Below are 25,312 nucleotides of genomic sequence, written 5' to 3' on the forward strand. Positions count from 1 at the left end.
AGCCTCTGTTTCTTTATTAGTAAAATGGGGATCATAACAAAATCTAAGTTAAGGGGTTGCTGGTGAAGATTATTAAGTGTCAGTAAACCTTGGCTATTGTTACTTCTATGATTATTATCACTATCATCAATCACCTTATCTACTCTATACTGATGACAGATTCCCTGGCTAGAAAGCTCATCTCTTATGTGTTATTAGTGGTGCAACTTGAGTCAGAGTTGTTATTTTTAGATTACATCCCAAATCATCAATGATGATGCCACCAGAGGCGGCTTCTCTTGTCTGTACAGAGGCGAGTCCCGGCTTTGCCTTTGTCACAGATACAACCCCCTTGAATTTCTTTGCCCTCCTCAGTATGGCCTAATGTTCGGGAGGGCTCTTGTAAAGATCCCTGGTCACAAAGCCAGGACATCTGGGCCTGGCTCTGCCCCTGGGGGCCTTTGGGTAATCCCTGGCCCCTTCCAGGCCTCAGTTCCCCTCTGAACAACGAGGAGGTTGTTCCTGGTGATTCCTGTGGACCCTTCCAGCCCTGGCACTCCATGAGTCTGTGTAGGCAGCAGTCCCAGAACCCACGAGGCAGGCAGAGTTGGGGAGTCTGGTCAGGACAGCAAGGAGAGAAAGAAAAATCTGGAAGACATAGCCAGCTTTGGCTATGGGGAGGCAGGGGAGGGGGGGAAGGAGGAGACAGAGGAGGAGGAGGAGGGACTGAGGGGTGGAGGGGAGACAGACCCAGCCCAGAGCTCCTAGTGGTTTCCTGTTGCCCAGCTCTAAACCCTCCACATTCCGGCAGACCTTCACACAGCCCAGAGCACTCTGCCTGCTGCCCGCCTGCCTGCCACTGAGGTACGCACGACCCCCACCCGGCCTTCCCCTTCTCCAGTGCCCAGCCCCTACACCCTAGTTCACTCCTGCACTTTGTGTACAGAAAGAGAAGCTGGGCTGGGAGGTCTCTGGGTCAGGGACGGGGCGCGCATCTCCTTTGGGCTCCATCACCGCTGCCGCGAAGGGCAGGAGCCGCGGACTGGCTGCCTGTTGCTTTTCAGGTGGTATAACTTTGTCTCCCTTTTAGGTTTGCAGAAAATAATCTCATTGTGTCTTTGGGGGAGTGTTTTCTCTGTGTGTGTTTGGCTCTCTGGTTTCAGAGGCTGCCTGCCTATCCTCTTTGCTCCCTTCACAAATGTGGCAGCCTCCTTTCCTGGGAATCTGATCTGGTCACAGCTGCACAGGGACAGAGGGCGGCCAGAGTCTGCCCTGCTCCCCCTTCCAGAAGATACTTCCTAGACTGGGTTCTTGGTCGGGGGTTCTGTTCTCCAAAAGGGACTTTTCATGAGAGATAAATTGATCTCTGGAGAGCAAATGGGGGGGGGTCTCCACCTTTAATCAGCACCCTGGGAAGGTTCCTGTTTCCCTGGAATTCTCCCCCAGTGACCCCTCCCTCCCCCCCCCCCCAACCCACACACTCTGAAATAGCACCGTCAGATAGTCACTCCTGGGTTAGGCATTGTTCCCATCTGGGGCTGCCCCAGGGTATAAACACAGGAACTCACTGGCAGTGGCCCTTAGTGTAGGTAGATCTGAAGACCCCAGGCTTCTGATATCCAACCAAGACACCTCGGTCCTTTGGGAGGCTGGGTGTGGCAGAGGATGTGCCAAGAAGGGGAGAAGGGGGAAGGCAAGAGAGAGTCCCAGGGCATCTCTCTCACACCACCTTATTTGAAAAGCCCAAACTCTACATGGGACTGGTGTCTAGCCTTTGAGGATGTTAAGTCCTCTTTGGACGCCCTCCTTCCCATCTCTACCGTCTTTACCTTCACTGGCTCCATTGGCTGGGGGATGAGGGGACTTCCTGGGGTCTGAGACACATCAAGGATAAAGGGGGCACTAAGATGAAGCATGTCTTCAAGGAAGCCCAGCCTGCCCAAAAGAGAACAGAGAGGCACACGTTTTCCTCCAGAAAGGACAGCATTCTATGCAGAACACATGGAGAAAATGTTTCCACCAGCAATTCTCTAGGGTTACATTTCTATCACCTCCAAGTGCTGATGGTAGAAGTGCTGAGAAGCAATTAAGAAGTAGGTTGGCAGACTTAAAGCACACATTCTATGTGTTATCTTAGGTAAGTGAGTCCTCTGGACTTCGTTTCCCTATCTGTAAAGTAAGAAGACTGGACTTGGTCTTCTGGGTGCCTGACGTCATCTGAAACTTTCTAGGGAAGTTCTCTTAAACTGGAATCCATGGACTGGCCTTTGAATGGGCTTCAAGCATCTGCAAGCCACTTAAAATTATATGTACAGTAGTGTGTGTGTGTGTGTGTGTGTGTGTGTGTATGAGACAGAGAGAACGAGAACAAGGGGTATTCACAGCCTTTAGTCTTAACATATATTCAAATGGATGCACTACCCCCAGATAGCCAGAGGGCATGACGACGTGGGAGATGGAGTGTGGGTGGGACTGGAAGCAGATGTATATTTGCAGGAGGATAAACAATTTTGAAAGAGAGTGGTTGGGGGAAGAGAGGGTTAACTCACAGTGCTCAGCTGCCACATCGACAAAGCCTGAAGGCGGCGAATTGCCGAGGGAGAGAGGAGGGGGGAAGGGGTGCCTGGAGAAGGAATCAACTTTTGAAACTTTCTCCAAGTCCCACCCACAGAAAGGCTCTTCTTTGCCGTGACTCATTCTGGGAGGAATGTGAGTTGCCACGGTAACCTTTTTTTCAGGGTCTCTGCCTGCTGGCTGGGAGGGGACACTGAAAGACTCAGAACGTCAGGGTCAGGCTTGTCAGGCTCCGTCTGAATGTCCCCTCCTTCACTCAATCCCCAGACACCAGGACAGCAAACTCTAGGTCCTGCCCTGCTGATCTCCCAGGATCCCAGGGCAGCTGTGGGGCTGTGATAAGCCTCCCTGACTTGGGTGTTTGAAGAGTTTTTGTTCCGCTGCTGTCCCCGGGGTGCCGTTTGACCTTGAACTAATCGGTTCTCCCTTCTGAGCCCCAGTTTCTTCCTTGATTAAAGAACAATAACAACCGTCACCTCCAAGGGCTATCCTGTGGAAGAAATGGGCTGACACACAGGAAGCAATTGGTGAACTGTGGTCCTCCCACCTAATGCAATGGGTTTTTAGAACTGATAAATTTATGGCATCCAGAGACTTAATGAAATCATTTCCAGTTTTTTTTGGCCCGGGAGCTCCATCATCTTGGGTTTGTATATGACTTCTCTTTACTAAAAGTGCTGACAGGCACAATTTAAGCAAAATATTGTTTAAATCCATTTTGATTTGGGCACCTTCATATTTCCCAAGAGTGTTGTACCCCCCAGTGTGAAAAGAGCATTGTCCAAGGCTATGGTAGAGGTGAGTCTTAACTCACAGTGAGTGACATTAGGTAAGATCCTTCCCCTCTCTGGGTCTTAGTTTCCTAATCTGTTAAATGGGGCAGCTAGATGGTCTCCCGGGGCCCTTCCAGCTCTGAAAGGGCCTGCAAACCTAAATCCCAGAGGTTGCCTTCATGAGAAGGAGTAACTGGCCTACACTTTTAACACCCCCGTTTGCCTACTTGAAAAGGAAACAAGAGAGGAGGGGCTACGGGATCTTGGGTTGCATAATAGTCCTGCTAAAACCTTTATCCCTCCGAGGAGACTTGTCAACCAATAGCATGGCTGGGGGTTGCTATTTACAAGAGCAGCTTTCCTTGATGAAAATAAGCTATAAATAGGAAAGGATGATGGTGGAAAGGCAAGCGCTCAGGATGTGAGGTAAATAGGAGAATATGTGGCTTTTGAGATTATTTACGTAGGTGTGCGGAGATAAACAGGGGCAGACACGAACCCATGAGGATGCAGATTCTAAGCACGGCTTTTACCAACAGGCCCCCACTGGTAGAGCTAAAAATAAGTGCCTCCACACGTGAGCAAAGACAGAAGGCCATACTCTCACATACCTCTCCCTGAACCGTATGCTGGCTCACAACACAGCACAGACCAGTCCCAGGTGTGCACCTTGATGCACATACAAACTCTGACCCTTCCCTCCACAGGCCGAAACAGACAGATGCTGAGCCATGTGGACACACAAAGACACACATACACAGCTTCACAGGGTCTTCAGGGCCATACGTAACTTACACACAGACACACTGTCCATTACACACACACACACACACACACACACACAACTACCATTTGCAACCACACACTGTTGTGCGTAGCCACACGTAACTACAGACGATGACAAGGAGGTAGACGTGTCACACACCTACAGTACCAAATCGCTGGCTGTACTTCACAGATAGAGACACTGAGGATCAGAGAGGGAAGATAACTCATTCAAGGTCACACAGCCAACTGATGTCTGAGCCTAACTTTCAGATGTTCGGAAATATCCAAATGTTCGCTTTTTTCTTTTTCTTTTTCTTTTTCTTTTTCTTTTTCTTTCTCTCTTTCTCTCTTTCTCTCTCTCTCTCTTCCTTCCTTCCTTCTTTCTTTTTTTGTTTTCACCTGATCACTTTGGTTTCGTGTTTGTACAGGCAACAGGCCCTGTGATGATAAGTGAGGAGCAGTACTTTCTCTCTCTCCTCTGCGGGCCAGCAATGGCCTATCCCAGGCCTCATTAGGGAATTATGCCATCAGGACGGCACAATGTGGCTAATAGGTGGCTGTTCATTTGCTTCTTGCTGGCTCCCTCCCTATCCTGTCTTTAAAGGAGGTAAGAGAGGGCTGGGGCTGAGCTTTCGGCCAACCCTGGGGATTAACGAAGCCACCTCTTCTCTACAGCAGACGGCCTGGATCCTGACCCCAACCCTGAGCTCGGGGATGGCTGGGCTGAGCAGAGCCAGAGGCCACAAGCGGTGACTTGGCAGACGCCTTTAGAAAAACAGCCTCCTGTTATCCAGGAGGGAGAGGTGGCTTAGGTAGGAAATTAGTTCTGCCCCCATTCTCAAGACATAGAGCTCGGTGTCTATAGAAAAAATATGGATGGAGATACCAACTGTGTCCAGAACTGGGTTCTTTCAGAAACTGGTTATTAGCCTATCTTATCCGGGGATCCCTCTGGGCCATCTTATATTAGTCATGGCATGAGGATCCCAGACTGATCAGATGAAATAAGAAACGAAACAAGGTAAACATCTGGAGGTTTCTGAACATCTGGAAGTGAAGCTTTGACACCCGCCTGCTGTGGGACCCTTAAGTGAGCTACTTTTCCTCTCTGAGCCTCAATTCCTTTTGTCTTTCAAATCACAAGCATGGCAGAGAGGTTTCGCATGGCTTGCCAACGCCAATCCATAGGCAGTGGCTGCTAGAAGAACCCTGTTCAAGATTTATTTTTTTTTTAATTTTTTTTTTCAACGTTTATTTATTTTTGGGACAGAGAGAGACAGAGCATGAACGGGGGAGGGGCAGAGAGAGAGGGAGACACAGAATCGGAAACAGGCTCCAGGCTCCGAGCCATCAGCCCAGAGCCCGACGCAGGGCTCAAACTCACGGACCGCGAGATCGTGACCTGGCTGAAGTCGGACGCTTAACCGACTGCGCCACCCAGGCGCCCCGAACCCTGTTCAAGATTTAGACGCCACTCTGCACTTTAGGGGAAAAAGATCCTGTGCTTGATTAGTAATGTCTGCCACATGCACTGGAGGAGCATGTGGAGACATATTCACCATGTATTTACTATCCTAGGGATGTGACAGTCTGAGCTCTCATCCCCTCCATTTGTGGTCACCCCATTTGCAGCAGTGGCCCCTAGAGGGAGCCAAGGAGGAAAGCCTGAAGCTCCACCCGAGGCCTCTCCTAACCATGATGAAACAGTGAAACGTGGCATCTTAGATGCCTTTATGGAATCTCGGGCTGATCCCAGTCCCAGACTCTGGGGCTGCTTCAGAGCTGCCCCAGAACCTCTTCACTTCTGGGCTTGAGCTTGAATTTCCCTCAGATTCTTCTCTTCCAGCAAGAAATATTAAAATTGGAAGCAGAGTCCAGGGACAGGCTGGGTGGGGTGATACTCCGAAAGGTTTCTGCCTGAGCTGACTTAGAAAGCCAGAGCCATAGAAACCGTAGGGACCATGCTGCCCCAGGGTTTGCAAACTGTGTTTATAGGAGAACCCAGAGATGCTCCAACATGTCTCAGGGGTGTCCGAGTGTGTAGGACCTTCAGCCCCCTTCTCAGCATCACTTTTGCCTGCTTTTGTTTTTTTTTTAATTTCACGCTGATTCACTGAACAGATAAACGCCTTCATGTTTCAACAAATGCCAAGGCCTTTAGCTGCTTCAAATATTGGACTTTGCAGAAGACCTCATTGAAAGAAAGGGCTTATGTAATTTTGAGCACCACTGATCTAAAACAACCTCCTCATTGTGCACATGAGCAGGGCCAGGTGTGGTCCAGGGAGCGAAGGAGCCTTCCCTAAGTTTGCATGGTGAGCTGGGAACAATGCTGCCAAGACCGCAGTCCCAGGACTCCCGACTTCTGTGTCACGAGACCACCTCTGAGTGGCTGTGCTCTCTCCCTGGTGTGAGTGCCAGGTCTCCGGCCTGGCCCGGCCCTCCTTCCAAGTCCCAGCTCTCTGGCGGGCCTGGCTCGCAGAGGGGGTTCCTTTATTAGCCTCCAGACTTGTTTTTCTCTCTTTAGGCTTGTTTACCAGGAACGTGTGTTTTTGGAACCCTTGTTTCCAAGCCAAACAGTGGGAGAGAGATGCTTGGTTTGTGTCAGCAGGCCAACGAAGGGGCCGGCCTGGGGCCCAGGCTTCGTCACTGTGTTCTCTGGAGGCTGGGATAGTGTCCCCTTGACCAAGAGGAGCAATGCCTCCTTTGTTCCACCCCGACACCCTTTCTCCTTAGGGCACAGGCAAAGAGCTGGGGTTCTTGCCCTGGATTCTTGAGGGGGGGATAGATATTCTGGGATTCTTGGGTGTTCTTGCAAACAGCACTGCTTACTTCTATTCCCTCATATAAATCACCCGTGAGCCTCTCAAGGTAGGTGTGTTATTTCCGTTTTACCGATGGAGAAACGAATTGAGGCCCAGAGAGGGAAAGTTACTTTCCAAAGGTCACACAGTTGCTAAGCGGCAGATTTGAATCTGTACGCTCTGTCTCCAGAGCCCACGAGCTTACCTTTCTGTTCTGCCGTTTCTATAAAAGTGTGTAATCACTCCAATATGGTAGCCACTAGCCACATGTGGCTACTTAAATTTAAATTAATTACAATGAAATATAATTAAAAATTCAGTTCGCCCACACTGGCGGTATTTCAAGGGCTCGCCAACCATAGCTACCACGTTGGACACTGCAGGTAGAGAATATTTCCATCATCTCCAGAAGGTTCTCTTAGACTGCCCTGCTCCATAAACCTCTTTCTCTTCAAATCAGATTTGATGATTACAGCTCAAATTCTGTGCTTCACGTTCTTAAGAGCCTATGATTCCAAGGCCCACAGTCTAAGGCTCCATGATTCTGAGATGTCCCCCCTGTGCTGACATTCAAGGGACTTTTCAGTGTCCAAGGAGAGCCCAAAGGAGGCCCTTTATATTTTGAGGGAGATGAACTGGGGGGGGGGGGTGCTGACTGTACTTTTCCACTTTTCCATCCCCGGAGTCTTTCTAAAGAGAGGAGTGACCTCAGCTTCAGGTCCTGCTGGCAGCCACGGGCGGGTTTTCAGCCATCTCCAGAGCAAATAAAGGCAAAAAGGAAGGGACTCGATGTACGGAACAGGGGGAGGAGGCGGCGGTGGGGTGGGAGTGAGCGGTGTCTGCATTTGGTGACCACCAAGCCAAGGGAAACACGCCTCCTGTTCCTCCCCTGGCCCAGGCTACTTTCCTTCCCTGCAACTCAGGCCAGTTCACAGCCCAACTGGGCTCCATTCAGGTGAGCACCTGGGAGGTAGCAGCTGCCAAGGGAAACTGTGAGACGAAGAGCCCGCCAGGGGTGGAGCGGGGCCGCCTGGGTCCTCACCCAGCCCTGCTGCTCACTCCCTGGGGCTCTGGGAAGATGTCTTCCCCTCTCTGGGCCTCACCTTCTCACCTGTACTACGGGGCAGGAAGACATGCCTTGAGCCCCCAGCGGGATGCTGGATTGTGAAAACACTTTGAAAAGGATAGACATCTGCATCACCACGGGCTAAAGAGATACAAGGTAGCGAGTCTTCATTCGCTACCAGTCATTTCTACGGGGCTGTTTATATTTTCACTGGGCGCACCGGATCTAGGTTTGGTTGGCAGAGGATGTGTTCTGAATGCTGGGGTTTGACTCTGTGTTCTGACCTCACTGGGGTTACTGTTGCACCCCATCAGCTCTGCGGGATGGACGGCTGGCCCCTTTGCCAGACCTGTTTCCGAGAGCCTCGGGGATCTTATGCACGTGTAGAAAGTGTGGCCATGCAGGAAGAATAGTCCAGACATCCTCCTTCCCTCTCAGCCCATCATCTGGAGGCATAGGGTTCTGGGACTGGTGATGTAGCCCTGGGCACTGGGCAGGAGCCCAAATTTTGGAAATTCACGCTTTCTCTAAGATTTTGGGTCATTTTCTTAACACTGTCACTTTCTGCATTTCTCCCCCACTCCCCCACCAGACATAATCCCTAAATAGGCCCAACCCAACTCCACAAGAAGGTAGTTTGCCCGGGGAGTTTGACTTGGAAAAGGCCTGAATGTTGCACGATTTCCTCCTCTCAACCGCAAGCTCATCAGGAAAGTGGGACTGTAAGCCCTCCCGTGCCGTGTCTGCCCGTGTGTCACAGCACAGGCTCCAAGGGGAACAGTGCATATGTGAGCCCTTTAGACGCTAAACGCACTACAAGATTTAGAACTATTTTTTGGTTCTGGCTGCAAAACCAGCGGCAGGAAGGGTGATTGTGCCACTAGGAAAGAAATGCAGGAAGGTAGAGAGGCAGGACAGACCAAAGAGCTGACCAACAGACCTTTCCCTGGTCAAGGAGGGAAAGGAACATGGTTCCTCTGCTCACGTGAGGGACAGACTGGAGATACTGGCCTTCCTGGTTTTTCAATCGGAAGCTCATTACATTCCCAGTCCTGGCTGGGGTAGTTCTCCGATGACATGACTTCTCTGTCACTGGAGCCCAGACAACACCTTTTTTTTTTTTTCCTTCTAGTTCCCAGTCTCACTTTGACCCTTTAACTTCAAACAGCCCCAGACAAGTCCTTCACTGATGTTTCTCTCTTGCTCCATTCATAAAATCCTATGTGGGGAGTTGTCTTGCTTGTATCTTTCAAATGGGAAAGCAAACAGAGATTTTTCCACTTGTAGGTCTGGGGCGGGGCGGGGGGGTGGTGGGGAAACAAGCATACAACTGTGTGGGGCAGGAACATTCTAAAAATTTCCTGGAAAGGGAAGACTGGACTCGTCTGGGGGTTGGAGCCAGGGTGAAGCGATGCCAAGCTCCCAGGTTGATTCCTCTTAATTTCTATTACTTTTATTTCATACACACGCCGTGAAATAAGAGGTGAGGTTTTAGGTGGATTTTAATACAATAAAGGGCCATTATGAATCTGCTCTCCCTCTGCCTGTTTCTACTGTCCAAATACCATAGTCCAAGGGAAGACGGGTTATACCACAGGTGAGGACACATGCCAAGACCAGCGTGTGCCTGTGACATTTTAAGGGCATTTTAAGAACCCAGCCTACAACCTCAAAGCTTACCTGGTCTGACCCTCACAACTAATGGAAGGGGAAGCAAGGTCTGGAGAGGATCAGTGATTTTAACCAATAACCAAGGTCGTTTTGAGGCTGATCAGGATCCCCTGGCATTGAATTCCAAGCTGCGTGTTTGTTTTTTTCCATGATGCCAGGGTACCTCCAAGGAGCTGGGCCGGTCGAAAAGTCTTGGAAAGAACTAGGAATGACGAGCCCGATATAGACGTTTGTGGGGACAAAAGAGGGAAGACACGGCTGCTGCCCACCTTGACTAAACGCTGCTTGGAGGCAGAGGAGAATTCTTGTTTTTGCGTAGCCACAGGAGGAGGAACAGAGTAGACCAGAAGTTGGAGGGAGGCAAGTTTGGATCCATATAAGGAAGAACTTTCTAAAGCCATCTGGGAATAGAAGTCCATCTAGTTAGAACAAGAAATAAAACGTGCCCACCACAGTTCCTTTGTGAGGGATGGCATTTTGGCAATGAATCATCAGAGAAGATTCTGCCTCCAAATCCCTTGCAGTCATGGGATTTTTGGAGCCAAGGGTTTAGCATCCAGAGGATGAGGTCTTAGCAGCGACCAGGGCAGGAGAAGGTTCTAGATCTCAGCTAACATCCTTCAGCTGTGAGGGGGAAAGAAGAGAAAAGATGAACATAAGCGAGCATTTGGATAGTTTCCCTGGGGGATCCAGAGAAGTGCTGTCCCTTCTGGGTAGAATGGAGACAGATGTGGCTGTCCACTGGTCACACTCCAAGACTATTGCTCTTTGTTTCATTTACTTAATGTTTATTTATTTTTGAGAGGGAGAGAGAGAGAGCATGATGACTGAGTCATCCAGGCACCCCTCTTTCTTTTAGAATGTAGATCTCATTGTCTCAAAGTGGCAGGAGGTCTCTGCCTATTAACTTCCCCCTTTCTTTCGGAGGGTAGAAAGGAGGAGGAAAAGGAGGAGGAGGAGGGTTTGGAGGATGGGAAAAAAAGAATTCCGTAACATCAGGGATTAAGGGTCCCTGAAGATGATCTGGTTCAGTATTGCCCAAACTTGACTAGTTAGCCAACCACCTTTGGTGAGCTACTTTTTTATTTATTTTTTTTTTTTTTAAATTTTTTTTTTCAACGTTTATTTATTTTTGGGACAGAGAGAGACAGAGCATGAACGGGGGAGGGGCAGAGAGAGAGGGAGGCACAGAATCGGAAACAGGCTCCAGGCTCCGAGCCATCAGCCCAGAGCCTGACGCGGGGCTCGAACTCACGGACCGCGAGATCGTGACCTGGCTGAAGTCGGACGCTTAACCGACTGCGCCACCCAGGCGCCCCTGGTGAGCTACTTTTTTAAACCTTAAATAAATGGGGGCGCCTGGGTGGCTCAGTTGTTGAGCATCCAACTTCAGCTCAGGTCATGATCTCACACTCCATGAGTTCAAGCCCCGTGTCGGGCTCTGTGCTGACAGCTCAGAGCCTGGAGCCCGCTTCAGATTCTGTGTCTCCCTCTCTCTCTGACCCTCCCCTGCTCATGCTCCGTCTCTCTCTTTCTGTCTCAAAAATAAATAAAAACATGAAAAAAATTTTAAAAACTTAAATAAATGTATCGGGAAAAAAGACTTTATATCTTTACCGTAAGCGGAAAAATCTTTTGTCTTTTGTCATAAATGGAAGGAAACTATAAAAAAAAAAAAAAAAACACAAAGAAGACAAAACAACTCTGTTGAATTCCAGCTGGATATAGTTTCCTGTGGAGGCTCTGAGCTGGAGGCCTGCTCTCTGTTAAAAAGGAGCGGGGAGCCTGGGGGGCTCAGTCAGTTAAGCGCGTCTGACTCATGATTTCAGCTCAGGTCATGATCTCATGGTTTGTGCGTTCAAGTCCCACGTCGCAGTGGAGTCTGGTTGGGATTCTCTCTCTCTTCCTCTCTGCCCCTCCCCTGCTCATTCTCTCTCTCTCTCTCTCTCTCTCTCTCTCTCTTTCAAAATAAATAAATAAACTTAAAGAAAAAGGAAGAGAGAGGAGTGCTAGACAGGTATCGAAGACACCTTAGCAGCAAGCTGAGACTTTCTCCTCATACAGTCGGAACTGGAAGAGAATGGAATAAAAGCAATTTCCTCTGGCACCTTCCATTATCCCTTTGCATGCACCACCTAAATTTTATCTCAGATATCACAGGAATTCAGCTCCGAAGGGGCTTTCCGTCAAGAAGCCTCCCACTCACTCAATTCTCCATCTCCGTCCCCTTGCAGGGTTCCCAGCATCATGAGGGCCTGGATCTTCTTCCTCCTTTGCCTGGCCGGGAGGGCCTTGGCAGCTCCTGTAAGTATTCAAACAGCATATCCGCTCGGTCTCCCTCCATCAGAGTCACCGACTCTACCGGCCGTGGATACTTGGAGGGGCGAGGGCTTCCCTATCTCATTTTGTGCCTTATTAAAAAAAAAAAAAAAAGATTTTTCTTACACTAAGAAGCTCAGGAGAAAAATTGAGATGAGGACCCCTGCGTGGAGAGTCCAGGGAAGAGAGATTTCCATGTAAGGAGAAGGTGAACTTTTAGCACCCACAGAGAGAGGGCTGGTTAGTTTTCAAGTCAGTGAGGACTATTTGGTTGCAAGCAACAGGCTCCGGTCTCACCACATTAGGAGGGGGAAGGATATCTACAGGGATAGATTATGAACTCTAAGGCCTTGGGGAGGGCTGGAGAAGGACAGGTCCAAGATCTGGGAGGTGAGAACAGTCTCGGAGATGCTGCCATTTGAATGGATCTGCTCCAAAGCTTTCACTTCTTGAGAAAACGTGCCAAGACGATCTAAAAAAAAAATTCAAGGAGAACCAATCCAGTTGAGCTTGGGTCCTGGGCCTGCTTCTTGGCCAGGGGTCGTGTAGAGCACCCTGACTGACAGACCGTCCCTCCAAGACTTAGACTTGCACGCAGAGGGCCAGCAGTGGACATTCAAAGCTAATCCGGAAGCCGTTACCGGAAGAGAGGGGAAGAAGGGTGCGGCAGACAAACAGTTTCTTGCAACCTAGGGTTCCCTCGGCCTGTCTCCACTAGGAGGTGTGAGTGACGGTGGACTCCGGCAGGTAGATTTTGGCAAAAGATCTGGCAGGGTTAGCCATTGCTAAGAAGGAGCCCCAAGCAGCCAGGCACCTCAGAGTTGTATGCTACCTTGCTTCTTCCTACTCCAAGTTGACATGGCAAGAATAACAAATTCATGATAAGAACATCATACTTGCGGAAAAGATAATGACATCTGTTAAGATTCGCGGTGTTCATGCCCCCGTGGGTCTCAGTTTTCCAATCTATGAGATGAAGGGAGTCGGTCTGCATCAGTGGTTTCCAGATTCATAGGAGTTCAAAGCAATGAAAGTGCTTTTCCAAGCTGAATCTTATTGGGAGAGACACCCCAGATATAAAATATATAAAGGGGGGTGCTCCAGCGTTCCACAGGGCCCCTGTGTTTGGCTTCCCTTTTGCCCTCATCACCCTACCCATGGCAGTCCCTGAGGCACAGCCTTCGGGATCTCCAGGGAGCTGCTCTCCCAGCTCCCCAGGCTGGAGGCGCTTCAGAGGTGAAGCTGGCCCTGACCTCCCTGCACCCCATTTTCTCTTCCCAACAGCAACAGGAAGCCCTGCCCGATGAGACAGAGGTGGTAGAGGAAACCGTGGCTGAGGTGGCAGAGGTAGGTGGGTAGGGTCCCCAGATGTCCACATCCATTCCCTGGAGAAACCAGGGTGCTGGGAGTCTCGATCCTGGAACGGGACATTTGCCCCTTCCCGTGTGCACGCATAGCACCGAGGTGAATGCCATGTACCCCCCAATCCTGACCCGTTCTTGAATGTTCCTCGTTCAGTGAAACCCTGGAGGTGGGAGCTGTGAGTTTGAAATGTTTTCTTTCTAAGCTGTGGGGCGATTTTTCTTAGGTGATCACCCACAGTCTCCCCATACGTTAAACACGAAGGGGAGCTGCTGTGGCACGGCTGGCGGGGATGGCGGGCTCGGTACCCCTCCTGCCCTAACACCCCTCGGGGCCTCTGAGGTACCTCGGTGGGCCTGTAGGGGTCTTTCTTAATTCTGACGCTGGCATCTGTGCTCTCTGGGTGCCCTGGGCCTGGCATACCTTTCCGGCTCATCTCTCCTCTCGTGGGACCTGAAGCACCCAAGCAAGTCCCCTCCAGTCTTTACCTCTGCGGGTAGGGGCCATTGGACTCACTCTTCTCCCCCCACCCCCAGGGACCTGTGGGAGCCAACCCCGTGCAGGTGGAAGTGGGAGAATTTGACGAAGGTGCCGAGGAAGCCGAACAGGAAGTGGTGGCTGAAAGTAGGTCCCTTTCTCGTGTCTTGTCACATCCAGGCTTTGCACTCCACTGCTTGAGCCTGGGGCGTGGGGACAGCCTCCGTGAGGTTCCTTCCCAAGGAAATTCAGGGTGAGGTCCTCCCCCCGGGGGGGCGGGGGGAGGTGGCTGTGGAGGAGGAACAGTGTTGACTCAAAGGTTGGGAATATTCTCCGGAATCTGGGAATGATCTGTTTATAGCCAGGCTGTGGGTCTCAGCAAAGGATGTTCCCAAGCTAGAAATGGCCTTCTCCCCTCACAGCTGTCCGCCCTGATTCCAAAGTTGGGCTTCACGTTCCCACTGAGGCCGCAGGTCACATCTGGTCCCCGAGCTCCTCGATGACCTGTGTCTCAGCCCCTGTCTCACACGGGCACAGACCTCCAGGAGCTTTTATACTCCTTAGTTTATGTGAAAATTGTTTCACACAGCTGTGAGGAAATAAGGCCTGGAAACCTGACAAAGCTCATATAATGCTACCCTTGGAGTTCGTGCCAGAAGGACCGAACTGTCCTAGGGCCATCGGCTCCGGCACACCGTGCTGGCATCTCCGACCCAAGGGGTTAACAGCGTGGACTTGGGAGGCAGACCCACGTAGGCTTGCCTTTAAACTTGCCAACTCCCTCTGCGAGTGCCCTCCGACAGCCTTAGCTCCGTTGAGCCCGCTTCCTCACCTCTAACCCAGGGATGACAAAGATGGCAGACCCTCGCCCCACGGCTGTTGGAGGATTATGAGATAAAGCACAAGGGCACTTGGCCCACCGCCTGGCAGGGCAGGCATCCAATAAAGAATGACTAAAATACCCCAAATCAAGCACCAGGAGGAAATGGCTAGATTGAGCTGTCATCCTGAGGGCACAGAATTTTTGTCGGAGCAGAGGGGCATCTAATGGGTCTGTTCCTTCCCTCTTCCAGGCCCACCCTCATCCGGTGTTTACCAGACACAGCTGGGCTCTATTGTTCACTGCAGGCCACAAGGCTCTTCTCCCTTTTCCTTTACAGCCACTCAAGTCTGTTTTGCTTGGCCTCACAGCTCCCTGGCTCCATGACAACAGCTGATTTTCCATCCTTCTAGAAAGTTTATTTTATAATCCAAAAACGCCTCACTATCACTGAGGAACAGAGCTGAGAACACAATGGTTGCTTCGATCCTCAAGGGAGTCATATGGTATCCAGGGCTCCTAGGTCCCAGATGAAGCCTGCAGGCCCCCAAAATGTGCCCGACCCTGACCTCACACTGAATCTCTAATCCCTAGACTGAGCCAATTTCTCCCTTAAATGCCAATTGCTGGGCTCAGCAGAAGAGAAAGGAGGACTCGGGGCTGCCCAAAGCCCAGAGTGGGGGCCCCAGGAGAGGAATTCTGCCCCGGGATCAGTCTGGTTGGGTTCGGGTGGACCGGGTGGTGCTAACTACACGCCCTTGTACTCTACCAGACCCCTGCCAGAACCACCACTGCAAACATGGCAAAGTGTGTGAGCTGGATGAGAACAACACCCCCATGTGCGTGTGCCAGGACCCTACCAGCTGCCCTGCCCCCATTGGCGAGTTTGAGAAGGTAAGGGCCGGGAGTTGGGGGATTGGGCCTTCGCAAACATGGAGTGGCTGCCCAGAACACTGGTGGCCTGGTGACTCTGTGGGGCAGTTCCAGTCTCAGAAGTCCCCACACTGGTCACAGCAGGAAAGTGGAGGTAAGGCTCTGTCCGTCACCATGTGTCTCCAGCAACCGATAAGGATTTATTTGGCACCGTTAGGTTCCCAGCTCTGTACCAGATCCAGAAGGGAACATATCAAGAACATCAGACACTGAGATCGGGACTTCAGTGCTTGGGAGCAGCCTAGCAAAGCATCCAAAAATGTGGGTTCTGGGGTCAGACTGAAGGTTGACTTCAAACCCTATCTCCACCCGTGTCAACTGTGAGATCTTAGCTAGATGTCGAACCTTTCCAAGTCTCAGCTTTGTCATCTCTGACATGGGGATAGAGATTGTCTTTATTTCATAGGGTGGTTGTGGATATTTGTTAGGTAGTGCTTTGTACTTAGTACCCAATATATGCTATTTAAAAAAAGCTTTCAAACCCATCCATTCTGCCTCTAATAGGACTCATTCACTCAACCAACCATCCATCGATCCATCCGTGTAATTATTTATTGAGTGTCCACTCATGACAACCAATGTGTTAGTGATGACCTAGCTCAGGACAGCATATTTGGTACCGGCATTGTTCCCACAACCTCCCATCCGGGTTCTCCATCAGTAGTGTCCCCCCAATACAACTTATCCTCTGGGCTCCAAATTTTAGCATCGTTGTCAGGTCTTTCCTCCTCCTCACCCTTTTACTCCCATCCCACTGGTCACCAGTGCCCATCAACTCTCCCTCTGCGGTGATCTAGAAGCCATAGTGAGTATGTACAGGAGGTTCCACACAAGGCTCCCTGCCTCCTAACACAGATACTTCCTGCCACAGTCCTCGTGCACCCCGCGGCATCTCTGCTTGGCCACCCCCACGTGCAGAGAGAGATTCACTAGGAGGACTCACGTGACCCAATGTGCAGTTGTGCTCACAGCTAAGACTTATTACAGTGACATATTAAAGATACACAGTAAATCACAGAACAAGATGTAGGGAGAGCCTAGAGGAATCCAGGCCCAGGCTTGCTTGCTTTCTCCACTCGCATGAGGGGTCTCACAAAATGCACTCTTTCCCCAGCTACAAAGATGCAGCCACGTGTGAACAATGTTTCTGCTCAAGGAAACCCATTAGAGACTCGCACTCAAAGTTTTCATTGAGCGCTAGTCACGTAGGCACCCTCTGCCTAGCACGTACCCGAATTCCAGACTTCCAGAAGGAAAGCAGATGTTCAGCACAAATCGTAACGTTTGTACAAGCAGCCTAGGCTCAGTGAGGCACCCTTATCATCTGTGGAAAGTTTTATAGCAGGTGCAGGGAATTGTTTATCGGCCAAGTTCCCAGATGCCAGCCAAGGGCCAATATCGCAAGCCGGCCTTGCTAAGGATGACAGTCCCAGGCTTTCTGCATTAACTTTTTTCTGTACTCTGCCTGTTCACCACCCCCCATCTTTCATTCCTCCTTTCCATATCTGCCAGGCTTGTTTCCCATATCTCTGCCTGATTCAGTTGTACCTCCGCTCAGAGGCCAACAGTGGCTCTCGCCATGGGCTCGTCATCGGCCCGGGAGCCCACGGAGTGGGTTCTTGTTGCAGCCCCGGCACTAACCCACCGCCTGACCTTGGGCTGATCACATTCCTTGCTTGGCCCCTCGCGTCCCCATCTCTGAAATGGGCAAGGATGGTGGGGCCAGTGAAGGGCTTTGGGAATCAGGGCGTGGCCCTCTGTGCTCTATGCTTTGCAGGTGTGCAGCAATGACAACAAGACCTTCGACTCTTCCTGCCACTTCTTTGCCACCAAGTGCACCCTGGAGGGCACCAAGAAGGGCCACAAACTCCACCTGGACTACATTGGGCCTTGCAAATGTGAGTCTGTCCTTGGCTTCTTCCAGTGCCTCATCTCGGGGAGAGAGCACTGAGCTGGCGCTGATGAGGGCTCTGCACCCCCGTGCTTCGTGACATTGGGCGAGTCTCTTTCCCTCTCTGAGCCTCAGGATTGCCATTCACTACATTTTAGATGTTTATTCATTTATTTAGAGAGAGGACACATGTGCACACACACAAGTAGGGGAGGGGGAGACACGGAGAGAGAGAGAATCCCAAACAGCTCTGTGCTGATGTAGGGCCGAGGCCCCTAACCATGAGATCATGAGGTGAGCCGAAGTCAAGAGTCGGATGTTGAACCTACTGAGCCACCCAGGCGCCCAGGATTGCCATTTATAAAATGGGATGATTGTCTAGGAGTAGCTGCCTCTCGGCTCTGCATTCGGGACACCTCCCAGGAAGGACTGAGCAGTTGTGGAGGTCAGGGAGGGTTTTTGGATCCTTCCACTAGCATCCAAGACAACCCTTCCTTTTCTCTACTGATGAGGATGTTCTTCTATAGGGCTAACCCAAATCTTTAGTGCTTCAATATGGCAAAGCAAAAATGATGTTCTCTCTGGGCCTATAAAGTGTTTTTAAAAGACAGTAAAACCTTGGTTTGCGAGCATAATTCATTCTGGAGACATGCTTGTAATCCAAAGCACTTGTGTATCAAAGCGAATTTCCCTGTAAGAGATCATGGAACCTCAGATGATTCGTTCCACATCCCAAAAATATTCATATAAAGTGATTACAATACTGTAATATAATACAAAATAACAAAGAACATATAAAATCTAAAGAAAAATAAACAAATTAACCTGCACTTACCTTTGAAAACCTTCGTGGCCGGTGTGAGGAAGACAAGAGAGAGGAAGTTTATTGTGTAGGGCGACTTTCACTATCGCTAACGGAATCACTGCTCTCTATTGGCTCAGTGGAATCTCCTTCTGCATGGGGGCCATTGTATACACTCGCATGGATGTTGACTACAGTACAGTATTAATAAACTCTTGTCATAGACTGTATCGAATGTAACTGGCAACAAGGCAGCCGAGGAAAGGGTCTCGATCTGCAGGCAGCCTGACCCAGAATGAAGCAGAGCGTTCCTAAGCTCACTCTTGTATGGAACAGCGGAGGGCTGTCCATAGGTGCTTTGAAGGGACAAAAAATACACTAGTGCCAGTTGCGGGCACCTTCCAACCTTCTGAAAAATCACTGATTTCTGCCAAACATTGTGGCCTGAGACCCAGCATCTGTGCATGGGAGACGATCACCCACAATCCCACAGTGAGAGAGAGAGAAAGAGAGAGACAGAGAAGACCCATTGGCCCAGTTGCGATCACGTGATGTTCAGCAACACATGCTACTCGTATTGCAAGACGTCACTCACTTATCAAGTTAAACTGTATCAGAAATGCTTGCTCATCTATGGAACACTTGCAGAACAAGTCGCTTGCAATCCAAGGTTTCACTGTATTTGAACTTGAATGCTTTAAAATATGAGGCATGCCAGTCAGTTTCCTTCAGGCCCCATTACTCAGCGTTGCCCTATCCTTGGCCTTTTCACTCCATCACATTCCGGTCTGCCCACTTAAGACCTACGATTAACCACTTTCCTCTAGAAACCTGGGAGTCAGGTGTTGGGGGAAGGGATGCCAGGATACTGTCTAGCTTCTTGTTAGTGATTCCAGGTGCAGATCCCACTGGCCCAGGTGCCTCTTTCAGCATTGGCAGTCTCCTTATCACTTCAGACACCCAAGGCCACATCCTCCTCCAAGACAACACCCATGTGGTGTCTCTGGTACATTCTGGCACCAGATGGCACTGGGGAGAGCCACTCACCGGCTTCGTGAAGGTGTGCAGGGTTCAGAAAGGTGGAGGAGAAAACCAGGTTCTCCCGTGGTCAGCCCCATGCTCCCAGTTATGGGGCTCAGGAGGCTGGGGAGGAATGCTGATAGGAATCCTTGGGCAGTGAGACTGAGGAGTGGGCCAAGAGGCCTTTTACCAAAGTGGTTCTTTCTGTCCTCTGGGATGTGTTGCTCACTTGCTCCAAATCCTAGTGTGTCCACCACAGATGTTCCCTTCCACTCCCCAGCTGGTGGTGGAGAAGGTAGTTGTCCTAACCACAGAGGGGACTTTCCCTAGACTCAGGATGAGGGAAGGACAGACCTCTAAGCCCCAGGGCAACCACATGCCAGGGATGGTGGATGAGGTTCTGATAACGTGGCCTTGAGCAAGCCCCTTCCCCCCGCCCTGCCCCATGCTGACCTTTGATAAGTCCAATAAGAGGGTAGACTTGGTCTGACATTCTGGGATTCTAAATTCCAAAGATCAGGATGGAATCATCATGAAGAATGTTCTGGTGGGTAAGTATTACTGACCTCCCCACCAAAGCTAAGCTGGGCCTATGGATAATGTTATTCGACCTCCCAGCTCAAACACCTCCCAAAGGTTGGTATCACCAGCGTGGGACCTGGACCTCTGCTTTCAGAGCCCCATCACCCAGAAAAGTGCAGGAGTCACTGGAGTGAACCATTTCCCTCAGCAGACTAGATCAGGCCTAGGGAAGAGCAGACGTGGCTCAGTGGAACCTTTCTCCCCCCACACAATCTCCTTTGCTCACTGTGGTGTGAGAAACCGTCCCAGAAAGGCCGAGCCACTGTGCCCAGGCCATCGATTGAGATAGCTGTAGGAGGAGGCCCTGGGTGAGAAGAGTGGCCCAGCCAGCACGTTGGCCCTCAGGCAGGGAGAGTCGGGGTCTGTGCTGACCCCTCTCGTGTTTTGGACCCTAGACATCCCCCCCTGCCTGGACTCCGAGCTGACCGAATTCCCCCTGCGCATGCGGGACTGGCTCAAGAACGTCCTGGTCACTCTGTACGAAAGGGACGAGGACAACAACCTTCTGACCGAGAAGCAGAAGCTGCGAGTAAGTGCTCTCTTCCCAGCCTGTCCCAGGGCCCTTGCCTGGCACTGAGCGAGGTGGCTCCTGGCCCCGGCTTGGCTGAGATCCAGTCCCATCCCTAGAACTAGGCCCCCACGTGTAAGCCTACACCGCGGCGCTGACGAGTGCCCTTATTCTGGGTGCTGGGACGCCGGCTTCTCGCTGCCTTTGGAGGCTGATAATACACGTTCATGTCTTAAAGCCCGAGGAGCCCTGTGATAGAGAGACCTGCTCACTTTGTTTGGCCCAGTGTTAAACAAAAGGAGCACAAACGGCCCAGTTGCTTTTTCCTTCTGATCTGTGGATCTTTAACGTTACTGGACATATCAAGCACTTGGAGTACCGATAACGTGCAGATTCCCGAGCCCCATCTCGGGCCCACAGAATCAGTGTCTCTGTGAATCCGGGCCCAGGAAGCTGCATTTTCACACACTCCCCAGGTGCGTTTGGTGGGACAGCTCCAGGCAGATAGACCGCTTTGAGATCACCCCAGGCCTCCGCTTTTGTGGGTGAGATGCTGGTACCCATCTATGCCACTGCCTTCCCTCATTTCGAACCTTGGCCTGGGCTGGTCTCTTCCGGCTCCCGCCTACTGTCGGAAGAGGAGGGGCCCTCCCTGGCCTGGACGGTCTCCCCTGGACCCTTTGTCACTAAGCATCTGCTCTCACAGGTGAAGAAGATCCATGAGAACGAGAAGCGCCTGGAGGCTGGAGACCACCCCGTGGAGCTGCTGGCCCGGGACTTCGAGAAGAACTACAACATGTACATCTTCCCCGTGCACTGGCAGTTTGGCCAGCTGGACCAGCACCCCATTGATGGGTAAGGCCTCGGGCCCTCAGGGTCACAGGGCGCCGCTCTGGCTCGGTGCTGGAGGACGCAGAGTCGTGGGTCAGGGCTGGGAGGTGCACTGGGTATGGCCAGAAAACTCTGCAGACTGCTGCGTGCAGTCCTGGAGTCCCCCAGTTTGTGTAGGGGCCGAGCAGGAAGGAAGCCATAATACACGTTCATGCCGGAAGAAGTGGAAGTCAGCTGGAATTGAAAAATCCCTCCTTACCCCTGTGCGCACCGGCCTTGGGTATCCACTAGTTGAGGGAGAGTGAGCTGGAAAGGAGCTCAGACTCCGTGGGGTAGTGGGGCGGAGGTGGGCTGGCCTGTGTGCTCACAGTCCTTCAGCAAAAGACCTGAGACCCAGCAGCCCCGGGAGGGCAAACTGAACCTGGGACTTCTTAAAAAACACTCCACAGAACCAATCCCATCCACACCGCAAGCCCTTGTTGAATTGCTCTTCCCTGTCGTCCAGATGGGTTTTGACGTGCCGTGCAGCCACACGGCAGAACAGGCACGCAGCTGTCCGTGACCCAACACTCACTGAGCAACTATTATATGCTCAGCCCTGTTCGGGCAGGGGGTTTAACCGTGATCAGAGCTGATGTGGTCCTTGTCCCCATGAAGCTCACGCTCTGGGTGACAACCTGCTTCTCACAATCGAAGGACAACAGTAAAAAGGCCCCCAGAAGGTGTAAGTGGGTGGCCGGCTGCACGTGAGGCCGGGCAGTGGTTGTCAGGACCCTCACCACAGCTTTGTGGCCTCCTCTTGCTGTGTGCTCTCAGGGGAGCCCGGAATGGAGGGCCACCTTGTTCGTATGCCTGGGGGGAGGACACCGGGCCCAGGGATGGTCCTCTCTGGGCCGCTCACCCCTCGTCTGTGCCTGGAGCCCACCCACCCTGGCCGCAGTCCCCAAGGGGTGGGGTCTCCTGAGCTCTGGGAACCTCCTTGCTGCTTCTCTCCCAGGTTCTTTCCATGGCTGGGATTCAACTGAGTCGCTCACTGTGGAGGGGAAAGGGGAAGTCAGGGGGGACATCCGAAGCTCAGACTGAGCCACTGGATCCCACCACAATGAAAGCACCAGGAGAGAGGTTTCCGGATGGGGCCACAGGACTGTGCGTCTGGGAAAGTGCTCCAGCCTGGGCCAGGGGGCCCATGCCCCCGCACTTCTTGTCCCAGAGCTGCACGGTGACCTTGCCTGAGTTCCTGCCCCTCTTTGGGCCTCAGTTTTCCCACCGATATACAACAGAAGGGGAGGGAATGTTCCTTCCAGTCGAAACATTGTGTGGTTCCTTCCACGAGTTGGGTGGCGTGAGGGAGTCTGGGGGTTAGAGAGAAAATTGGAGTCACAGTGCGGCCCCTTGGGGAAGAGTGTTTTGCGGACAACTGGTTGAGGGCTCAGGAGAATAAGGAAAAAATTCATACGGGTGCTCTGGAGTCCAGGCCGGCTGGAGGAAAGGGAATGGACAGCCGGAGAGAAGCCAGAAGGCCTCCCTCTCACACGTTACCAGGTACAGAAAGTGAAAGCTCTTGTGGAGGTCAGAGTCCTTCTGACCGTCCTGCCAATCCCAGCCCCGCCCCACTTCTCCCCAGAAGGCAGCACCGTCACCATTTAGTGTGTTTCTTTTTAGACTTTTTTCTAGGCATTTGTCGCTATAGACATGTGTGTCCCTGGAAACACGCACGGTTGTTTCATACCAGATTTTGATCCATCAACAGCAGAAGATTTTCACTTTAAGTGTTTGCGCCCCGATCCTCAGCCAATAAGGAAACAAATGCACCAAGAGGCCCTTGTTATGAACCCATGGGATCTCAGAACCGGAAGGGCCCTTAGCCGTTACGGTCAACTCTCCCCGCTTTGATGGAGGGGAAACCGAGGCTCAGAGCAAGGCATTGCCTGCTCTCAGTCCCACAGCAGGTCAGCAACAGAGCGAGGGGGTAGACCAGGACGCTGGCTTCCTGCTCCGTTCGCACACCCCTTCCTTCCGCCCTGCGGGGCAGCCTCGCTCTCCTGTCTCTCCTGGAGCGTGGGGCTTTCCGACACCTCAGGCCCTCCCCGTCTCCTGCCCAACAGGTACCTGTCCCACACGGAGCTGGCCCCACTGCGTGCACCCCTCATCCCCATGGAGCACTGCACCACCCGCTTTTTTGAGACCTGCGACCTGGACAATGACAAGTACATCGCCCTGGATGAGTGGGCCGGCTGCTTCGGCATCAAGGAGCGTGAGTGTCTGAGCAAAGGGGCCCCGCATCCTCTCCCCGCCTCCCCTCTGCTCTCTGTCATCTGCGGGTCCATCCTCTCTACCCAGCTCTGCTCTCTGTGCCTAGTTAACTCCTGTCTGCTCTCCCTGTCTGGGCGGGCGTTGCTCTCTCAGGTGGCTTCTTGTCCATCCGGCCGTCTTTATCATTCCCTTCCTCAAGCGTAGCACTCAGTCTGTGCCTAGCCCTATTTTGGGAACTGGCAGGCACGTAGACAGGAGACAGGAAGTGGAATTTGGCAGTGTGTGTCAGTGACAGGAACAGGGGCAGGGAGACCAAGGTTGTCAGTCGCCACGTTCCTGGGTGACCCTGGGCTGGTCATCTGACCCCTGGCCTGCGGATGGGGGGGACCCACCGACCCCTCAGGAAGCCCGTCTTCACCCGCACAGGGCCTCACGCTCTAACTCTGTTCTCTCGTCTTGCTTTGCAGAGGATATTGACAAGGATCTGGTGATCTAAATCCACGCCTGCCTCCCTCCTCCCGCAGTTCCGGATCCTCCCTCTTTGATCTTCCCCTTCCTGTTTCCCCCAAAGTTTAAAATGTTTGGATGGTTTGTTGTTCTGCCTGGGGACAAGGTGCTAATATAGATTTACATGAATACATTAACGGTGCTAAAAATGGAAATTGTAACCCAAGTCATGACATTCTTAGGTGTAACTGCTCTCACTGCCTCTTGCTCGCCCACTAACGGCCCCATTTTTCTCTCGCCCCTTGCGGTGTCCCCCGTTGTCTTAGTGGCGTGTGGGTGGGAACTTTGATCTGCTCAAGCCTGCCTTCAACACACATTGCGTCTTCAGATTTTTTCTCCTCTTCTGTTTGAAACTAACGCTCACCAAGGTAGTCTCTGTGTTCATTTTATTTCAGGGTATTGGCTGCCGGTGGGGGGGGGGGGGGCTCTTCCCCTCATGGCCTGAAGGTGGGAAAGGGAAGTAACAGGCACGTGATGCTGGCAAGGATGTTTCTGGGACTGGAGGCCTAGTGGGAGAAAGCCGTGCGGAACCCGCCAGCCAGAACCGCAGGTGGCAAGGCTGTGGCTGGGAGAAAGGACCCGAGTCTGTGTTAGGAAAGTATGTTAACTCTCGCGTACGCCAGTTCCGCACCAAGTCCCCCTCATCTTTCGGTGCCGTTTCTTTTCACGTTAGGCTGTTTGTCCAAACTTTTGGGAGCCGGGGTGGACCATCAGCTCTCTGGAATCCGCCAGGGCCCTGCGAGGGTGGGTCACCACACCGTGCGGGGCTTCTCCCCTCCTAGATGTCTTTGGGAAATGCAGGACTGGGAGGTGCTTTCGACCAGGAAGGCCAAGGTCTAGAGCGAGGTGTAGAAAGTTGTAAAATAGAAGTGTGGTTGGTGAATTTTTTTTTTTTTCCACATTTAGATAGCTGTCACAAGAGGTCTTTCCCTCGGTTTCTAGCACGTCCCTCCTTTTCTCCCTCTCCCCACTTTTTTCCTTCTATCAGTCAAGAGTAACTTCAAAGTCAATGGGATGGTCGGATCTCACAGGCTGAGAACTCGTTCACCTCCAAGCATTTCATGAAAAAGCTGCTTCTCATTAATCTTGCAAACCCTCGCCATGATGTGGGGAGTTTGACAAATCTTTCAAAATAAAAAGTAATGACTTAGAAACTGCCTTCCTGAGTGATTTTGCATGTGTCTCAGTCTTAGACACCTCATTACCCTGATACGCAGACCCACGGGCGGACGTGTCTACACACAACTGTGCAATTGCTGACCTTTGCAAAGACACTGCTAGGCTTTGGTACACACAGGCTTTTTTTTTTTTTTACTTTTTTTTTTTTTTTATGTTTACTCATTTTTGAAAGAGAGAGACAGGGCACAAGCAG

General features: G+C 51.6%; 1 protein-coding gene across 2 annotated transcripts; it reads left to right on the forward strand.

Annotated features, from left to right (window-relative positions):
- Positions 1–587: 587 nt before the first annotated feature.
- On the forward strand, positions 588–25,098 carry SPARC (secreted protein acidic and cysteine rich). 2 transcript variants are annotated; one of them, XM_045436783.1, is made up of 11 exons: positions 783–843; positions 9,794–9,995; positions 11,870–11,939; positions 13,239–13,301; positions 13,853–13,940; positions 15,386–15,507; positions 17,324–17,444; positions 20,237–20,370; positions 21,056–21,204; positions 23,286–23,434; positions 23,901–25,098. In XM_045436783.1, the coding sequence occupies exons 3-11, from the start codon at positions 11,883–11,885 to the stop codon at positions 23,927–23,929; spliced, it is 912 nt and encodes a 303-aa protein (XP_045292739.1). In that variant the 5' UTR covers positions 783–843; positions 9,794–9,995; positions 11,870–11,882; the 3' UTR covers positions 23,930–25,098. The 2 variants fall into 2 exon arrangements, with proteins under 2 accessions (XP_045292729.1, XP_045292739.1); XM_045436773.1 differs by lacking the exon at positions 9,794–9,995 and having other exon boundaries at positions 588–843.
- The last annotated feature ends 214 nt before the right edge of the window (positions 25,099–25,312 follow it).

The sequence above is a fragment of the Leopardus geoffroyi genome, chromosome A1 (assembly GCF_018350155.1).
Source record: "Leopardus geoffroyi isolate Oge1 chromosome A1, O.geoffroyi_Oge1_pat1.0, whole genome shotgun sequence".
Lineage (NCBI taxonomy): Eukaryota > Metazoa > Chordata > Mammalia > Carnivora > Felidae > Leopardus > Leopardus geoffroyi.